This window comes from Clarias gariepinus, chromosome 14 (genome assembly GCF_024256425.1).
Source record: "Clarias gariepinus isolate MV-2021 ecotype Netherlands chromosome 14, CGAR_prim_01v2, whole genome shotgun sequence".
NCBI lineage: Eukaryota > Metazoa > Chordata > Actinopteri > Siluriformes > Clariidae > Clarias > Clarias gariepinus.
The window spans coordinates 26,810,589-26,830,939 of NC_071113.1; the positions used below are offsets into that span (position 1 = coordinate 26,810,589).

Consider the following 20,351-nt stretch of genomic DNA (forward strand, 5'->3'; position numbering starts at 1 on the left):
CAAATGTATTGCAGTATGCAGGTTTGCTGAAGTGTTGCTAAGCAAAACATTTAGTTAATAAAAAATTCCAGTCTTTAGAAAGAGAAGAAATTGAAAGAAAAGTAGATTGACTCATGTATATCATGATGAATTTTCATATATTTAGTGCTTCTATGGTGAATATGAAAAGTCACCGTGATAGACATGTAGCAATCTACTTTTCTTTCATTTCCTCTTCTTTCTAAAGAAAGGATAGCTACAGTAGCAAAACATTTAGTCGTGTCAATCATGATGGCTTTTCATATTCACCAGAGAAGCTTTAAAGATTTGAACGTTCTAAAAAACAAATCTATGCAAAATTTCAATTTGCTTCAGAGGGTACAGTATATTCTCACACAGATTCAGTAAATCTGTAATCATAGAAACTGGCATGTTTCCATCTAAAAAAGACACATAGAACCCATAAGGAACCAATTTTTTATGTCTGGAGTTTCCAGAAGTTTTAATAAATGTCTTTTAGCCTTAAATCGTCTACATTCACACTATAACTGAATAATGTTTTCCTTTTCCCTGCTTACTCTCTTTCCCCGCTGTCTGGATACACAGGGTCACTCGTCTGGTTCAGGATCAACTCGAAGCAGACAGAGACAGGTACAAAGGCATTATATTACATACTGCATATTCCTTTATACTGTATATTGTTTAGGTAAAAAAAAATAAACATGTCCTGTATAACAGCACACAGATGTGATTGTGTTGTATGATTACGGGCAGCTGTGATTAGAGCTGCTGGTTGCTGGTATAATTACATCTGTATGGATTTTCGTGTCATTCAGGGCTCTCCTGCACGAAAGCTGGGCATGACGAGGAAACTAAGGGACAGAAAGGTAAACACAGAAGGTTAAGCTTGTTTAAAGATCGTATTTGTCAAAGTTTAGGTTTGAACTTTTTCTGGGAAAACTTTCAATTAAGGTAAAGATCATATGCAGTGTGACTGTAAACATAAGTTTTACAACATGCTGGACAGAAAGACAAATCAGGTAAAATGACAAGTGCAGCACACCGCAACAAATATAAGAACATGATACACAATAAACACAAAACTGTATGTGTAAATACTAGAGATGATGCACTGCCACCTCATTTACAATATGATGATATACAGTACTGGTATCGAAAGCTTGAGTATTAGTTGATGCCAATACCCACCTGCTAAGCTTTATTTAGCATTTATTGCTAATTAATTAATTAATTAATTAATTTGTTTATTTATTTATTTATTTATTTATTTATGTATTTATTTATTTATTTATTTATTATCTGAAGCACTTAAATGACAAGCATAGCTAAAACCTGGACTAATACACAATTTCACACAGATTTCACACAATTTTTCAAAAAAATTACCTAAAATATAATGTAAAATAATCAATCCTTATAAAAAAAATTATCTTTATATATAATCAATTCCAGTTTAGAAAACAATATCCCCATTACTAGTGATATAGTCATGTAAGTACGTATATGTTCGATAGATAAGAAACATAGAAAACATCATAAGAATACTTAGCACATTATGTAACTTATTATGTTTCTAATATTAACTAAGTTATTTAAAAAAAATCTGCTTTAACAGTATACAAAATAATTTCTGTAACATTTTACAGTTTTTGGGGAAATAGAAATAGGGAACTAAATGACACAAATGGAAAAAATGTGAAATTAACCCAATTTCCGTCAGTATTTACCAGTACTATGGGTTTCCTCCAGGTACTCTAGTTTCCTGCGACTGTCCAAAGACATGTAGATTAGGCTAATCAGCGTTCCCAAATTGCCTGTAGTGTGTGAATGAGCATGTGAATGTTGATCGGAGGGAATAAATACAAGGGTCACCATTGCCCTCCATGGTCCCTAGTTGGACTAGATGGATGGATGGAAGAGTTTAACTATACTGCACGGTCCATGGTCCTTCACCATTTGAAATTTCCTATGGTAACTCATCAGTTTAAGAACTAAAAGATTCCTTCATTACAAATCAAATAAGCTTGTATTTTCAGGATGTTGAAGATCCAGAAGAAAGGGAGAAAAGGCACAAAGAGTTTGAGGTGAGTGATTATTTAAAAAATATAGCTTTTTGGTGCACTCTTATTTAATTTAGTGAGACCACTATAATGGTCAACACACTCTATAAATAAGTGAGAATTGAGAATGACTGGTTCAAATTGAAGGCATAGTCATAACTAGAAATGATTGCAAAAATACAAACTTACATTTACAGAATTATGTTTCTCTGCAGAGTTGTTATCATTTTGTTATATGCATAGAGATGATTTACTTTATATTAATTACACAGCATTGTGTAAAATGTGTCCATAAACATGCTTTCTGCATACAGTACATTTGGCTACAATACAATGTAGAATTTGCCTACACAGACCTATTATGCGGGCAGAGGATTAATAAAGAAACATATCTCAAAAAATGTTTAAATCCTGCAGTTAAAACCGCTGTACAAGGAGCTGCTGTACACCATCAAACACAGACTGGGTAAACCGACCACCAACATCGAGTACAGCACTAGTCAGCTTCACGACTATATTAAAGAGGTGAGCTTACTGTGAACACACTTACACACACACACACACACACACACACACACACACACACACTCCCAATAATTATATATATTTTATATATATATTTATAAAATTATAAATGGTATTTATTTAAAAAAAGTTTAGAGTTGTTGTATAGTAATTTTATTTTAACTTTTGTCAAGGTTATATATTTTCATATAGATTTCAGTTTTTATATCTGTTTGTAGTTTTTATATCAATATAATTGTATTATTTTAGTTAAAGTTAAAGACTTATTTTTTAAAATATTTATCATTTTTAATTTAAGATTATTAATTTTTTATTTACTTAATTTTCTTAAATTACATACATAATTAATATAAAATATTTTTGCCTCTATATTTTTACAAATTATAATAAAATTATATTTTATACACTATTGTATTTCTTAATTTTAGTTTTCATCTAAATCTGTTGTTTTAATTAAACATTTTAATTTAACTAATATAAAAATTAGATCAGTCTTTTTACCTTATTCTTTGTATTTTTATATCTTCTTCATCTTCTTAATTAGATTTTTAGTTTCTCTGTAGAGAATGTTCATGTAATTAATGATAATTTATGATGTTAGAAGATTTAGTAATACACATTAAAATGTCTTCCAGGCCTTCGGCATGACGGACGCTGAGCACAAGAGCTTGTCTGAGAAAGTGGAAACTGCAGTGGTGACAAATTAATTAAATAAATAATCTTATATTATCCTAAATCAGCTTTTTGAGTTGATTACTCATGGAATTTGTGTGGTTTCTCACATGCGCTGTTCACCCCTGGTCGATTTGTACAGCCACCGGTTTACTGCCTGAAGATCACAGTCAAGGAGGCCAAAGGGATTCTGGGAAAGGACATCAGTGGTACCAACTCATTTCCTCTCTGTTTATTAGTACAAAATCACGTGACCTCACTTGTGATATGTTGTAGCTAATTTTATCCCTCTATGACAAACTTATTGAGGGTAAAAGGATGTCAAAAAATTAGCATGATAAAGACTTCTCGTTCCTCTGAGTGAGTGCATGTGAGGTCCCGCATGGTGAGGAGATATTTCCTCATTATCCCTATTTCCATGTGTGTGTAAGGCTTCAGTGATCCGTACTGCCTGCTGACCATCTTACAGAAAAGTCAAGAGGCTCAGAGCAGCAAACCGCAGAAGGCCGTGGTGAAGGACTCGGGCCAGCAAGGGGAGATCTTCCAAACGGATGTAAAGAAACAGACTCTAAATCCAGTGTGGGATGAAACATTTAAACTGTGAGTGTAAAGAACAGAAAGAAAGAAAGAAATCTATCTATGCACATTGTATATACTGTATTAGCTTCTTTAAAGGCTTAAGACATATAACTGTATATTTAGGACATCCTGTTAATTAAGCCTGTGCACTCATTGCATTAATTGGGCCTAACCCTAACCCTGGCCGTTTAGAGTTCCATAACAAATAGCCGAGTTAAACTTGCACAGGAAGGAAAAGACTTTAATATGTCAGAGGAAATGCTTCAGTTTACTGCTGCATCATTCTAACAACTGAAGAGTGTGTGTTAGCACTTTATTCAAAAGCTACCTACATAAGTTTAAAAAAAGGTTTCATGCTTAAATTAAAAGCAGAATTTCCACTCGTGAAATATATAATTTGAACAAAAAATTGTAATGATGGTCAAACTGGGACTGTATCTTTAGGTTCATTATAAACTTTATTTATTTTGCTAAAATATACATATAATAGACTGGATTGTATTATCAATGTGTAAAAGATGCACAAGTTCAGATCTGGTTCATGATCATTTCAGCTTTACATTCTCTTTTCTTCAGGCCGTTTCAAGACATCAAGTCAACCAATTTTCATCTGGAAATGTGGTGAGTAGTAAAGTGGGCCAAAGTGTCGGTTTTATCACGGACTGAGTTGCTGTGGTTGAATGAGGTGGAGTGTGTTCGTGTTGACTCAGACTCCGCTTGCATTACAGGGATAAAGATGAGGAGGTGTCGCTTGCTCAGAAACTCGATGAATTCCGGACAAACTTCCACGGGCTGAAAAGGTCACGGTGCCGCTATGTCTTTCCCACACACACACACACACACACACACACACACACACACACACACACACACACACAAACCCACTTATAGGCCCACAGCCATGCTGACAGTTAATGGTGAAACTGATTTACATGCAAGGTGGAAACATTTTTGTTTTTTGTTTTTATTTCCTTTTTGATCTGATTTTATTACAGGATGTTAAAGGAGGCCAAGAAGGAAAAAGGGCAAGATGACTTCCTGGGAAACATTGTCCTCAAACTGCAGGTAGGTGTGCACTAATGTAAAACATGACATTCACTTAACCCACAAGTTTACTAAATATAACCTTGAAATCAAAATGATCAGATTGTAAAATGCAACATGGGTTGCAATAAATTTTACATATTTGAAATCAGTTTGTTTTTTAGAAGGCACATGAACCCTGATAGTAATTCAGTTTGCACTTCTTTATGGGAGTTCAAATATATTATATTGTATACACTGTATTTTATTTAGTAAATGTTATCAACAGGGACTTAATTTCGTTAATAAGGACATGCATATCTCAATGAATTAACTAACATATATATTACTATTTAATTTTTTTAATATTGTCCTGGTCTACATGCTATGTTATAGGAGCTGCACTGTACAGAGGACAAATGGTACATACTCCAGCCTCGGACAGAGACGTACCCAGACCGAGGGCAGTGTCACCTGCAGGTCAAATTAATCCACAAACAGGTGAATGTCGTTATCTATGTACTGAGCAATTAAGCTGAAAATATGATAGAAACAATGCGGGTCAATGCAATCACTAAAATAGTCAAGCATAATGACAGAAGCTAATATTAAAATCTCATTTAAAGAAGCAGTTTGTCATCTTAGAGCCCTTTAACGTCTTCAGTGGGAAATTATTGATGTAATTAGAAAAATATATATATAAAAAAGTTGTTCCCTTTTTTTCCAATTACTCACACCCTTTAAAATGGAGCAGAGCTGAAATCACCCTGATACGTCATCACTCTGGAATAGGGTCAGTGTGGACTCATCAGACCACATGACCTTTTTCTCTACTGCATAATCCAATCCTTATGCAAACTGAAGCCTTTTTTCTGATAAGCCTCACTAACAAATGGTTTTGAGTGGCCATGTACGTAGGTGATCTCATCACTGTGTGGGTGCAAATTCTTGAAATGAATTACTTTCACTATTAAACATAGCCGTGATTTCTGCTGTCCATTTTTTTTTTAGAATGCAACGTCACCAAGCAAGCAAGATTTTTATTTCCACCTAATTTCTATTTCTATTCTTCCATTTTTTTGAATTACATTGGTCAGTCCCTAGTTGTTTTCTTTGATTGCTGTATTTGGTTTGTCTTAGATAGTCAGCTAATTAGGTGTCCTAGTTAGCTAGTTAGTTTCTGTTCATTTATGTTACATGTATGTAGCACCCTGGTCCTGGGGGAACAGTGTTTAGTTTCACTGCCTACTGAACTGTATATGGTTGAAGTGACAATAAAAGCCGACTTGAATTGAACATGCAAATGAGACTGCTGTGCCATAGCTGCGGCTCTTCCTGTATTTTTACATTTACTGACCAGCCGTTTATCTGCACTTTCAGTATGACAATTCATTCTTCTTTATCTGTGTTTGGCAGTTTGAGCCACACAAGAAAATGTTAATATTTATATTGTATACTTTTAACACATAATTCTTTTTCTGTAATAATTGTTTTTCACCTGTAACTTACACTAGCACTTCAATTTAAGAGATACATTTTACAAAAAAATATATATATTTTGTTTGGCTGTTCAGTTTAATTACCTTCATGCAAAGATCACATTGCACAGCATAAAGTACCATTTTTGACTAAGTGCAAACTTAAAAATAGACGTCTGCTTTTAAAGTCTAAAAGCTTAGTAGCTAAGTGTGACTTCCTTATACTGTTCATATTTTATCGTTTGATCGTGTTGATAAACAGCAACATGACATCAGATTCTGGGTTCAAAAATGTTACGGTGGTGTAGTGGTTATCTCTGTCGCCTGCACCTCCAGGGTCCGGGTTCGATTCCCATCTCTGTGTGCATGGAGTTTGCATGGTGGGTTCCCTCCGGGTACTCCGGGTTTCCTCCCACAGTCCAAGCCATGCAGGTTAGGTTAATTCCTGTAGTGTGTGACCGTGTGTATGTGTGTGTGCCCTGCGATGGATTGGCGCCCTGTCCATGGTGTACCCCGCCTCGTGCCCTAAGTCTCCTGGGATAGGCTCCAGGAGAGCCGTGACCCTGAACACATGATTAAGCAGTAATGATGATGAGTGAGAGTGAGTGAGTTACAATGAAGCCTTTAAATGCCATTTTCACTTTTGGAAGTAACCAAACCATAACTCTTCAAAAGAGAAGGTTACAGTATTTGAGGTCAGAAAAGTCAGTAGTAGTTTCAGTTTCAGAACTTTAAACAGGGGAAAACTGTGAAGGGATTTCCCAGGCCACCACACACATTGCATTTCCATGTCTGAACCAGTGTCATTCAACACCGTGACAATTGTTTCATGTTGATAAAAAGGGAAAGGTGCTCAGGGCTGTGTGTTTGTCATTGACAGAGAGACGATACTCTGAGTGCCGGCCGGAGTCTGTACGTGAATTACAGTGGCATTTTACAGCAGTTTGTGCAGGCGTACATTTCCAAACAACAGGTATTCACTCTAACTAACACTCTGAACCATGAATACACTACCACATCCTGAACATTAATCAGCTAATTAATGGCTGAAATGTTTACATTTCTTAATGAAAGACATTATGTGTTTTTACAAATATTCTTTTATTGTGTCAAATCATGTACAAGTTAATAATAGGGAAAGAAAAATGATGTTTGGGTCAAGTCAAATGTTCCTATAAACCTTTATTAATTTCTGTAATGTTATTTATCTTATATAATCTTTATCATGTGTTTATTTAATGTATTTCTTTTTTCTGTAAGAAACCATGAATGATTTTATTTTCTGTACTCAGCTGCACTTGTTAAACAAGCACTAGATGAGCAAGCACTACATGACTGTGAAGTTCCACCTCTTTTTAACATTTGATGTGTTTCAGATCCATTATCATAAGTACAGAAGATGATTAGGGTCGCCATAAAAATAGTAATGACTTTTTTTCTTAGAATTTTGACTTTTAACTCACATTTTATCTAAGAATAAAGTATAGAGTTTAAAGTCAGAATTCTAAGAAAAAAATAAGTCTGAAAAAAATAAAATTCAGAATTCTAAAAAAAAAAAAAGGTCAGAATCTTGAGAAAAAGATTCAATTCTAAATGTGGCAAAAGGCACTCAGAAAAAAAGGTTAATAAATAATTTTGTAATAAAATTCAGAATTCAAAGAAAAAAAATTGAATTATGAGGGATTCTTTATGTTGGCCCTAATCCTTTTCCCTACACAAGTAAAAATAATTAATTAAATATAATCATTTAATGTAATAATAATAATAATTAAAACAAATGAAGTAAGGTCAGTTAAAAGCATCTGTGAGTTCTTTCAAACTTTCAGATTTCTAGTTTGCATATTTGCATATTTATCTCAGAACAATGTCATTAATCTATCTATCTATCTATCTATAAGTATGCATCCTTTGACAATTGGACACAGGATAATATATTCTCTTAACTAACACTGCACAACATTCTCTTAATATTCTCTTAACTAGCTCTGACGACATTCTTGGTAAAAAAATTATTCCATTTATCTCTAGAAAAAAAAAATCAGTCTGCTTTACAGACGCTAAACTACAGCATATAGTAGAACAGATGTACTATAGTAATGTGCATACTGTGACATTACTGTATTTTGCAGAACGCTGTAATGTTTAAAGTGATGTCAAGTGCATGGGTGTGTTATTGTCTTTCTTTGTGGCTCTGCTGATAATCTGTGTGTTTGTGTCTGCGATCAGGACAGCGGTCCCTGGAAGGGTGAGCTCTGTGGGGAAGCTAGCACGCTGCTGGAGTACTATTCCTGTCAGAATGATATTTCACCTTTCCTTCAGGACCTGGCGTAAGTTTCTGTATACATACCGTACACTGATAATAAGAATAAAAAATAAAAAGTCTAGGATATGCGCCTTTGTTTTTATATGAATTGAAGTAGTTGGTACTAAATGCTCCTATTTAGTGCCTAATCAGCATGTTTATGCAGACTCTCATTATAAGATCAGTGGGTTTGATAAAAGACTGATGTGTATGTGTGCATGTGCATGTTCGTGTGTGTGCAGGAAGTGGGTGGCCTACAGTAAACTGTATCAGAGCCTGGAGGTGGACTCTACCATCTTGTTTCAGCAGCTGACTAGTATCGAGTACCACTGGGACCAGCAGGAACTCCCGTACCAACAGGTTGTAGGCTCTCAAAACATTAAAAAATCTGTTATAAAAGTGTTATAGGAATTTATACTCGACTTTTGGGCGAGGTTTTTATTTTCTCAAACAATATTTTGTTTAAAACCACAGGATAAAAGTAGTTTAATTTAAAATCACTAAAAACTCCCTTTTTTTCTTTTATAATCACCTTTTACAATAATGCACTTATCCCAGTGTTTCACTAGTGCTTTGATACCATCAAGGTAGAAAGTTTTATTAGTACGCTGGAGCCATCATTGGACACACTGGTCTCCCAGGAACTCCTTTAACAGTTCAAGCATATAGAAATGACTTGGAGTGAGGTCAGGATTCGGATTATTTGTCATCTCACCACAATTTTACGCCTCTAACTGGAGACCTCTTGCAAAAGTACTTAATAAACAACTCGAATGCAACCGCACTCTTGTCAAATGTGCTGTTACAGAAAACTGATCAGCATCTACTGACCTAAATTTTAGAATTCAACAACACTTTCATGTAAAAAAAAAAAACATAGGTCATGTGATTGGATGGCAAAATACTGTAGGATGTTCATAGGTTGAGTTATTACTGAAAAATTATTATGCTTTTTTTTTTTTTACTCATCTAACATCTAACAACGAATGCTGAAAACCAGACCCAAAATACGACATTTATACAAAAAGTTTTTTCTTCCAGTAATATATTACTGTACATGGCCAAAAGTCCTGTATGTGGACATTCACCATTATATTCTATGTGCTGGTAGAACATCTCTGGGATCTCTCATCACCTTTGCAGTTAAACTAACCCTAATTCCCCTTGAGAAAGCTTTCTACTAGACTAGAGCGTGACCCAAGTCCTAACACATGGAGCTTACTTTGTGCACAGGGGTTGTCATCCCAAAACAGATTAGAGTGGAGGAGATTTGCAATGATACATTATGGACATCTTCATGGCATCCTAAACAGTTGTGTGCTTCCACTTTTCATGGCAACAATTTGGGAAAGAACCAAATATGGGTGCTCTGGTCAGGTGTCCACTTACTTTTGACCCCAGTGTTTTTTTCACACAAAACTATAAGGAAAATTGTATTTGTAAGAATAATTCAATAATGATACTGGCTATCAAAATGTCTCCACTGTCACATCATCATCAAATCATAAAAAAGCGACACCATAATGTAGCCAGCAGATTGAAATGAACTGAATTAATCAGTCAAGATTAATTAGAATAATTCGATGAAATCTTTATATGACATTTTCTTAGTTTTCATCACATTTGGTATTAATATTATAAAGCTAGGCCTTCACTTCTGGTTTGTGAAAAAGAGGAATGTGTACGCAGTGTCACAAATCTGTCCATGTCAGGGGGTTTTCCCAGGTTTTTTTCTGTGTAGGTAACATGTGCCTTGGGTTCTGTAGTTCTGCAATGTAGGAGTATGATAGTAGGTGTGCAGAGAGATGCAGTGTGTGCCGCTGCTGTCGCTGACGTCGAAATAGTTGCAGATGAAGCATTGCTGTTTTTTTTGTACCATTTTTTTCTCACATGTCTGATGTGGTTAAAGATGGCTATGAAGTAGTGCAAGAGCGCTCATGCCGCTTTACAAATGTTTCTTTATATACAGCAGACGTAAAGTCATTGTGCGTATGTGTGTGTGTGTGTGTGTGTGTGTGTGTGTTAACAGAAACAAGAGCTGGGAGACTCTCTGCATGGCTTCCTGCAGTACGGTCTGTGTTTAGTGTCCAAGTACAGAGACATCTTTCCCCCGACGCCCAAATGCACACCCCGACTACACACACTGCTCAGGTACGGCACCCACAAGACCATGAAATGGAAACAAACGTCCCCATGTAGGGTCGGAATGTCTGACAGTTTTGACCTTTCTGGAGCGCATGATCTAAACTGTATTTTTTTTTTTTTATGCAAATGGGGACTGAGATTAAACTTAAGGTGGATTTCGTCCTAGAATAGCATTAATTAGCCGAGTATATAATAATTGTGTGTATATGTATGTGTGTAGGGTTCTGGTCCAGATCTGTAAGACCCGTGCTTTTCAGAAGCTCAACCCAGCAAACTTTGCCTTACACGACGAGGTCATTGATGCAGTTCTGGTAAGAAACACATTCAACAAATATAAATCAACACTACTGATACAGTTGAGTGAAATTAGCTGCATGATTTTGCTTCTGGATTTCTTACAGACTGGCACTGAGGAGTGGTTCAACATTAAGAAAGGACTGCATCAGCCAATGAAAAAGGTGCAATGCTAAACAATTAATAAATATTCACATTTTCTATTTATTCTTTTTTTTTTTTTTTTTTGAAGGTCGACGTATCATGAACATTGACCTTCAATTATGGAACTGAAACTTACTGTAAACTCTGAAACTTAAACTGCATCTGTTACAGGATTTGCTGGAGACCGTTAGCGCCTTCTCTCTATTGATAAAGGAAGTGCAGGAGGACATCCGTCTCAGCAAAGACGTCTGGAACAGAGTGTTTGTCAGGTAACAAGGGTAAACATATATAATAAGGCTATAGGGGTATTTTTTAGCATCAGTGAAATAGATGTATAATCAAAAGATTAATAAACGAATATGATAGGCCACCAGTCTCTTACAATAAGGGATCATTTTAATAGTCATACTGTACTTTCCCACTTTTTCCTGTTTCTGTCTCTTTTTTTAAAGGTTTAGTTCCATGTATGCAGTGGTGTACAAGAGAAAATATATTGAACAATTTAACCAAATTGTCTTTAAATCAATTAATTAAAATAATTAAGTTTGCATAAGTTTTTTGTACCGTACTTTAATATACAGTGACATGGACAAGCCTACCATTTTCAGGTCCAAGACCAGGTCAAGACTGAGTCCTTAATTAGCTACGGGTCATAAGTCAAGATCATTTCTAAACACAAGTTTCAGACAGAGCAACATTAAATGCTTATTCAAATAAATAAAAAAAAATGGCACATGCAACAATTTTTAAAAATGGTCAATAATGTAAAATAAAATTAAAGTAAAAAAAAACTTTAAGAAAAAAATACAAAAGGAAAATATAAGATATACGATACACAGAAATTTAAATAAGAATATAATTTGCAAAGAAATGTAAAAAAAATATAAATTAATTATACATTAAAAATAATATTAAAAAAAAAAAAAATATGGGGAAGAATTATAAAAGGACAGGTGATAGCAGCAATTTTTTATGTTAAGACTAAATATGAGGGCCGTTCAAGTCAACCAAGGACTTTTTATTGTGCAGAATAAAGATCTCATTCCTCCCATTTTCAACAAATTTGCCTAATTTTCTTTTTTTCAATTTTGTAAAGCTGCTTTGCGACAATGTCCATTGTTAAAAGTGCTATATAAATGAAATAAAATTAACTAGAAATGATCCTCGGCCAGGATGGATCCTCATTCACAGACAAATGGGATCTTTAAAACAATATAATCACCATCGAATTTACGCCTTCATTCACCAGAAATTTCATCACAAGCCCTGGTTTTACTTGAAAGCCCCTCGTAGTTTGCTTCATTTGTGCATTGCAACAATGATTTGCCCATTTTCTAGAAAAAGGAAGTCCTTACTGTTAAATATTGTGAAAAGAAACTACAGTAAATAGAGTCTCTCTAAACACAATAATATTTTTTGGGCTCATCTATAGCTGCATGAAATATCAATATTTTCTGTTGTTGGACTTGTGGAAGCCCGACTGTTTCAGGTTTCATGCCTTAAAGATTTATCAGCTAGAGATACATCAGCTATTGAATTATTTTCAAACACACTTGGATATTCAACTGTTTGGTCAAGGATGCCTGAGCTTTATCTTTTAAATACATAAATAAATCAAATAAATGTGTTGTGCAAACATGCATGTAAATTGTTCACAGTATAGCATCAAGTCTTAGCAGTTATCACATATTTTATTTTATTTGTGCAGAATATACTATCTATTCTCACATCACAATCAAAATTAAAAATTAAAAAATGTTATGGTTGTTAGGTTTTATGTTTTTTTTTTACCTTTACCATTTTAACCACCAAGTAAACTATAGTAACTTTTTATATGCTTAATCATTAATTAAATATAATAATAAAAATCCTCTCTCTGTCTCTTCTCAGTGCTGTGCAGTTAGATGCGTTTACAATAGTGTACCAGAAACTCGACTCACTGGTGAGAAATTTCCTCCTCTTCTTTATGAAATGTGTGTTATTGAGGAGATAATAATAACCTGTTGCTTTAGATCATAACCATCAAATAGACATTGGGGAGATTCCTTGTTTATGTAAAAGAGAGTACTTAATTAAGGTCAATGTGTGCATATGTGTGTTTGTGTGTGTGTGTGTGTGTGTGTGTGTGCGTGTGTGTGTTTGTATAGCTGTCACAGGAGCTTCGAGACATGCTGTGTCAGTTGGAGAATACTATGGATCAGTCTTTGGCTAACGGTCTGTTTCCTGTCTATCTGAGCCTGCAGGCCATCCACAAAGAGAAAGCTTATCTACAGAAGAGGTGAAACATTTAGACATTAAAGACCTGATGGCAAAGATATATAAGTTATATAATATACTGTAGAGACGATAGCAAAAGTTGTATTCCAAGGCATTTTTGCACTCCTTACTTTTGTGGCTGTTTATGTAGGTACTTGTGCAATGACACTTGGTATTTATTTATTTTTTTTTTAAAACAGCAATTTTATATATAAATATATAAATAAATATATAAATATATTGCCAATTATTTACCAAATGTTTTGATCAGCCATAACTTAAAAAACACCGACAGGAAAAATAATGTTAGTTATCTTATTACAATGTATATATCAAACAGTACAGGAACAACCGGTTCTCAAAGTTCTTGTGATAAAAGCAGGAAAAATGGGCAAGTATAAAGATCTGAGAGGCTTTAACAAGGGCCAAAATTGTGCTTTAACAGCAGGCCTTGTGGGATGTTTCCAGGATGCAGTGGTTACAAAAAAGTCCTATAAGGAACGACAACTGTTTAACCAGCACCCGGGTCATGGGCAGAGCTGGAAGGTTATTAAATGCATTTACTTAGTTACTGTACATAAGTTCACATATATGTACTTGAGTAGTTTTACTAGATAGTTTTATTAGAGCATACTTTTTACTTTTACGCCACTATATGCAACAGCGAATATCTGTACTTTTTACTTTACTACATTTCTACATGGCGTCGCATTATATACCCATAGTGATGCGTAGTATTTGGAGCTGGAATATCTGCTCATGGGGTGTGAAGGCTCAGCCCGTCTGCTCCGATCACACAATAAAGCTACTCTAGCACAAACTGCTAAAAAAAAATTCAAGTATCCACAGACAGGTCAGAGAGCTCAGACTGACCCTGTTTTTTAATATTATGGCTGATTGGTGTAAGCATGAGAGGATGGTGCTACACAGCTTTCAGTTCAATCAAAGTCCCAGTTTTACAGTCTTGTCTTTTTCTGGATTAAAACATCTCCTGTAATATAAAACACGCAGACCTTACAGCTGCTTCTGTTTCTCGGTCAGAGACAAGTTGCTGCAGCTGACGAGCTTCCACGAGGACTTCCGTGAGGCTCTGCCGTACTGGCTGAGCAAAGCGTTCAGCACCACGATGGAGCGAGTGGAGAAAGCAGTGCAGGTGGATCAGGTAATCCGGTCTTTTTTTGTTTGTTTTTACTACAGGATCAGCTGCAGCATAAATAGTGTTGGCTATTCATCAAATTAAAACCCTTTGGGGTTCGAGGCCCTTTGTGAAGACCTGCAGTGATTCAGCGCTCATCCTAAATTTGTGTAAATTTCAGATCTTTACCAATATAGTAGCTAAAACATTTCAGGGTTAATTTGATGTCGGAGGTAATTTGGAATTGTTAGCATTATTAAACCTTACAGCTTTACTGTAGACATAAAACTTTCATTTATTCTTGCTATAATTTTAATTTAAAGGGTTTTATGTCTTGTTTTATGTTTGTTTCTTAATAAACAGAAAAGTTACACTTCTGGTTACCAAGCTTACTGAAACCAGATAAAACGTACAGGTTCTGTCTTTTGTGCCTTTGCGTAATTTGATTTAACAGTGCACGCTTAGCTTACAGTATGTACTTCTGCTTTCTCCCCAAATGCAAAACGTTCTTTGTATTGCTATTTGGACACCCTAAGACTGTGTGTGACTCTGAGACTGTGTGTGACTCTGAGACTGTGTGTGACTCTGAGATTGTGTGTTACTCTGAGACTGTGTGTGACTTTGAGACTGTGTGTGACTCTGAGACTGTGTGTGACTCTGAGACTTTGTGTTACTCTGAGACTGTGTGTTACTCTGAGACTGTGTGTTACTCTAAGTCTGTGAGTGACTCTGGGTCTTTGTGTGACTCTGAGACTGTGTGTGACTTTGAGACTGTGTGTGACTGGGTCTTTGTGTGACTCTGAGACTTTGAGACTGTGTGTGATTGAGTCTGTGTGTGACTCTGAGACTGTGTGTGACTCTGAGTCTGCGTGTTACTCTGAGACTGTGTGTTACTCTGAGTCTGTGTGTGACTCTGAGACTGTGTGTGACTCTGAGTCTGCGTGTTACTCTGAGACTGTGTGTGACTGAGTCTGTGTGTGATTTTAAGGCTGTGTGTGACTCTCGGTCTTTGTGTGACTCTGAGACTGTGTTTAACTCTGAGACTGTGTGGGACTCTGAGACTGGGTGTGATCTTGGGTCTAAGTCTGTGTGTGACTGGGACAGTGTGTGACACTGAGACTGTGTGTGACTCTGAGACAGTGTGTGACTCTGAGACTATGTGTGACTTTGAGACTGTGTGTGACTGAGTCTGTGTTTGACTGAGTCTGTGTGTGACTGAGTCTGTGTGTGACTTTGAAACTGTGTGTGACTCTAAGACTGTGTGTGACTCTGAGACTGTGTGTGACTCTGAGACTGTGTGTGACTCTGAGACTGTATGTGACTCTGAGTCTGTGTGTGACTCTGAGACTGCGTGTGACTGAGTCTGTGTGTGACTCTGAGACTGTGTGTGACTCTGAGTCTGTGTGTGACTGAGTCTGTGTGTGATTTTGAGGCTGTGTGTGACTCTCGGTCTTTGTGTGACTCTGAGACTGTGTTTAACTCTGAGACTGTGTGGGACTCTGTGACTGGGTGTGATCTTGGGTCTAAGTCTGTGTGTGACTGGGACAGTGTGTGACACTGAGTCTGTGTGTGACTGAGACAGTGTATGAGTCTGGGTCTGTATGTTTGACTCTGGGTTTTGGTGTGACTCTGGGACTGTGTGTGACTCTGAGTCTGCGTGTGACTCTGAGTCTGCGTGTGACTCTGGGTCTTTGTGTGACTCTGAGACTGTGTGTGACTCTGAGACTGTGTTTAACTCTGAGACTGTGTGGGACTCTGTGACTGGGTGTGATCTTGGGTCTAAGTCTGTGTGTGACTGGGACAGTGTGTGACACTGAGTCTGTGTGTGACTGAGACAGTGTATGAGTCTGGGTCTGTATGTTTGACTCTGGGTTTTGGTGTGACTCTGGGACTGTGTGTGACTCTGAGTCTGCGTGTGACTCTGAGTCTGCGTGTGACTCTGGGTCTTTGTGTGACTCTGAGACTGTGTGTGACTCTGAGACTGTGTGTGACTCTGAGTCTGTGTGTGACTCTGAGTCTGTGTGTGACTCTGAGACTGTGTGTGATTTTGAGTCTGTGTGTGACTCTGAGTCTGTGTGTGACTCTGAGACTGTGTGTGACTCTGGGTCTATGTGTGATTCTGAGACTCTGTGACTCTGAGTCTGTGTGTAACTGAGTCTGTGTGTGACTCTGAGTCTGTGTGTGACTCTGAGACTGTGTGACTCAGTCTGTGTGTGACTCTGAGTCTGTGTGACTCTAAGACTGTGTGTGACTCTGAGTCTGTGTGTGACTCTGAGTCTGTGTGACTCTAAGAATGTGTGTGACTCTGAGTCTGTGTGTGACTCTGAGACTGTGTGTGACTCTGAGTCTGTGTGTGACTCTGAGACTGTGTGTGACTCTGGGTCTTTGTGTGACTCTGAGACTGTGTGTGACTCTGAGACTGTGTGTGACTCTGAGTCTTTGTGTGACTCTGAGACTGTGTGTGACTCTGAGTCTGTGTGTGACTCCTAGACTGTGTGTGACTCTGGGACTGTGTGTGACTCTGGGTCTTTGTGTGACTCTGAGACTGTGTGTGACTCTGAGACTGTGTGTGACTCTGAGTCTGTGTGTGACTCTGAGACTGTGTGACTCTGAGACTGTGTGTGACTCTGAGTCTGTGTGTGACTCTGAGTCTGTGTGTGACTCTGATACTGTGTGTGATTTTAAGTCTGTGTGTGACTTTAAGACTGTGTGTGACTCTGAGTCTGTGTGTGACTCTGAGACTGTGTGTGACTCTGGGTCTATGTGTGATTCTGAGACTCTGTGACTCTGAGTCTGTGTGTGACTGAGTCTGTGTGTGACTCTGAGTCTGTGTGTGACTCTGAGACTGTGTGTGACTCTAAGTCTGTGTGTGACTCTGAGTCTGTGTGACTCTAAGACTGTGTGTGACTCTGAGTCTGTGTGTGACTCTGAGTCTGTGTGACACTAAGACTGTGTGTGACTCTGAGTCTGTGTGTGACTCTGAGACTGTGTGTGACTCTAAGTCTGTGTGTGACTCTGAGACTGTGTGTGACTCAGACTGTGTGTGACTCTGAGACTGTGTATGACTCTGAGTCTGTGTGACTCTGAGTCTGTGTGTGACTCTGAGTCTGTGTGTGATTTTGAGTCTGTGTGTGACTCTAAGACTGTGTGTGACTCTAAGTCTGTGTGTGACTCTGAGTCTGTGTGACTCTAAGACTGTGTGTGACTCTGAGTCTGTGTGTGACTCTGAGACTGTGTGTGACTCTGAGTCTGTGTGTGACTCTGAGACTGTGTGTGACTCAGACTGTGTGTGACTCTGAGACTGTGTGTGTCTCTGAGTCTGTGTGTGACTCTGAGACTGTGTGACTGGGTCTTTGTGTGACTCTGAGACTGTGTGTGACTCTGAGACTGTGTGACACTGAGACTGTGTGTGAATGAGTCTGTGTAGGACTCTTAGACTGTGTGTGACTCTGGGTCTTTGTGTGACTCTCAGACTGTGTTTGACTCTGAGACTGGGTCTGATTTTGGGTCTGAGTCTGTGTGTGACTGAGACAGTGTGTGAAACTGAGTCTGTGTGTGACTGAGACAGTGTATGAGTCTGGGTCTGTATGTTTGACTCTGGGACTGTTCCTGAACATTGTCAGTTTTTGGGAGAATCTATTTGAAAAAGCTACACAAACTTAGTATGTTTACCAAAAAGAATATCTAAATTGACAAAAGAAAAAGTAATAAAATACAGGTGGTGTTTTCTGTTAGTTCTGTATTGTGGCATTCAGGGGGGGGGACCTTTAAATGTAAATAAATGTATGCTGCTTGATAAGATTTTTCTGTATTTTTTTATATGTTATTTACCACTGAAATTAACAAACGTGTGTGTGTGTGTGTGTGTGTGTACTCATAGTTGCAGCCACTTCAGACTGGAGCAGTACCCATAAAGCACAGCTCCTCGGCCGTGGACCTGGCAGCTTGTCTGCAACCGATCTGTCAGCTTTGGGAACAACTGAGCTGGCCCGACTCAGAGGAAGGCTTCATGCTCATGGTCAAGCTGACAGAGGTAAAAACTCTCTCTCTCTCTCTCTCTCTCTCTCACACACACACCTACATTGTAAAAATCTAAAAGGTATTATATATATTTATTCCTATTCCCATTTTCCTGATCCCTGAATGCACTGTAGTTACCTTGTTGATATACAAGCTTTGCCATAATTCTGCCATTATGTGTGTGTGTGTGTGTGTGTGTGTGTTAGGATATGTGTAAGATTGCCTCCACGTACTGCCGTTTGCTGAAGGCTCGGGTGAAGGAGCTCTCCGAGAACTGCGACCCAAGCAGTGCTGTTAACATGGTGAATAACTGCCCTTTACAATATTCTCTATGACAATTCAGGATGCGCTTTAAAATAATTTGGTTCTGTCTCTTAAGCTGTGTGTCGTAGTAAATGATCTGGAGCACCTACGTTTGGTGCTGACCCGCCTACCTCAGCAGCTGAACTGGGCGGGGCTTCGGGAGCGGACCCGGAACGTGATCGGAGAAAACCAGTTTCAGAACACACTGCCATCGCAGCTGCAACACACACAGGCGGCGCTGAACCGAGAGATTCGCTCGGCCGTCGACACTCTGGGCCGGAAGGTAACTGGCAGGGGCAGGGATGCAATTTGAAAAGTTTCAAGAAGTCTCTGGACATTTAATAATAAACTAAATTCACAAGTAGACATTTTAAAGATACATCTGAGTAAATATATTTGTTGATTTAATCATTTAGTTGTTTTAGATAAACCTTGGTGTAGACCCTGGCCCTGAAATTAGCTTTGTCTCAAAAAATGCTTAGCTCTGCACTTTTTCTTTTTTTACTTTAAACCCAATTTTTTTTTGCGGAACGTCCAAGGCGGCGCAGTGGTTTAGTGGTTAGCAATGTTGGCTCACACCTCCAGGGTCCGGGTTCAATTCCCACCTTAATGTGCATGGAGTTTGCATGTTCTCCCCGTGCTTGGTGGGCTTCCTCCAGGTGCTCCGGTTTCCTCCAACAGTCCAAAGACATGCAGATTAGGCTGATTGGTGTTTCCAAATTTCTCATAGTATGTGTGTACACTGCGATGGATCAGCACACTGTCCAGGGTGTACCCCACCTTGTCTCCTTGTATAGGCTCCAGACGCCCTGTGACCCTGTATACAGCATCAAGCGGTATAGACAATGAGTGGAACATCCATTAAACATCCACTTTCCTTATAGCAGCTATAAAAAAATGGATTTTCCACAGACTCTCTTTTCTTCCTGGTTATATTTATGTGAAACAGCAAAAAATAAACTCCTTTCGAGACTTTCTGTCTCGAAAATGTGCTGGCGCTGGAGACTCCTTCCATAAATGAATGCTGAAACAACTTCTTAGAAAAGAACAGTTTGTTTACTGTTACAGTTTAACAGTTTGTTTTACAGCCAGAATTACTGTCCGAGAGTGTGTGTGTGTGTGTGTGTGGAGGTTGGAGCAGTCTTGATCTGAAACACCATGTGTCTCTTTTCTCTCTAGTTGCACACGGACATCGAGGATTACGTGCGAAGGATGGCCACGCGACATCGGCTCCCTTCGAGATCCACGGAGGATGTGCGTCCCGTAATACTACTACTATTTTGTTAACTTAGCAAACCTTTGTATGGAACCAGTGGAGCAGTAAAAAGCTCAAGGGATTCTGGGAGGCAGTCTGGGAGATTAACTCGCTCGCTGTCTTCTAGATACCAGCTACAGCAGGAGAGCGTTAAATTTCT

At 37.9% G+C, this 20,351-nt stretch overlaps 1 protein-coding gene across 1 annotated transcript in view; it reads left to right on the forward strand.

Annotated features, from left to right (window-relative positions):
- Window positions 1–20,351, forward strand: part of unc13d (unc-13 homolog D (C. elegans)) — a 32,840-nt gene that overhangs the window by 1,860 nt on the left and 10,629 nt on the right. Inside the window, exons 2-26 of the mRNA XM_053512332.1 lie at window positions 586–630; window positions 816–866; window positions 2,037–2,084; window positions 2,478–2,585; window positions 3,221–3,280; window positions 3,400–3,466; window positions 3,689–3,857; window positions 4,413–4,457; window positions 4,565–4,636; window positions 4,832–4,901; window positions 5,256–5,360; window positions 7,218–7,310; window positions 8,564–8,664; window positions 8,882–8,999; window positions 10,669–10,790; window positions 11,005–11,095; window positions 11,186–11,242; window positions 11,394–11,491; window positions 13,113–13,164; window positions 13,370–13,500; window positions 14,520–14,640; window positions 18,494–18,646; window positions 18,840–18,935; window positions 19,013–19,219; window positions 20,116–20,190. Of these exons, the coding sequence (XP_053368307.1) occupies window positions 586–630; window positions 816–866; window positions 2,037–2,084; window positions 2,478–2,585; window positions 3,221–3,280; window positions 3,400–3,466; window positions 3,689–3,857; window positions 4,413–4,457; window positions 4,565–4,636; window positions 4,832–4,901; window positions 5,256–5,360; window positions 7,218–7,310; window positions 8,564–8,664; window positions 8,882–8,999; window positions 10,669–10,790; window positions 11,005–11,095; window positions 11,186–11,242; window positions 11,394–11,491; window positions 13,113–13,164; window positions 13,370–13,500; window positions 14,520–14,640; window positions 18,494–18,646; window positions 18,840–18,935; window positions 19,013–19,219; window positions 20,116–20,190 (2,355 nt within the window). The remainder of the gene's footprint in view (window positions 1–585; window positions 631–815; window positions 867–2,036; window positions 2,085–2,477; window positions 2,586–3,220; window positions 3,281–3,399; window positions 3,467–3,688; window positions 3,858–4,412; window positions 4,458–4,564; window positions 4,637–4,831; window positions 4,902–5,255; window positions 5,361–7,217; window positions 7,311–8,563; window positions 8,665–8,881; window positions 9,000–10,668; window positions 10,791–11,004; window positions 11,096–11,185; window positions 11,243–11,393; window positions 11,492–13,112; window positions 13,165–13,369; window positions 13,501–14,519; window positions 14,641–18,493; window positions 18,647–18,839; window positions 18,936–19,012; window positions 19,220–20,115; window positions 20,191–20,351) is intronic.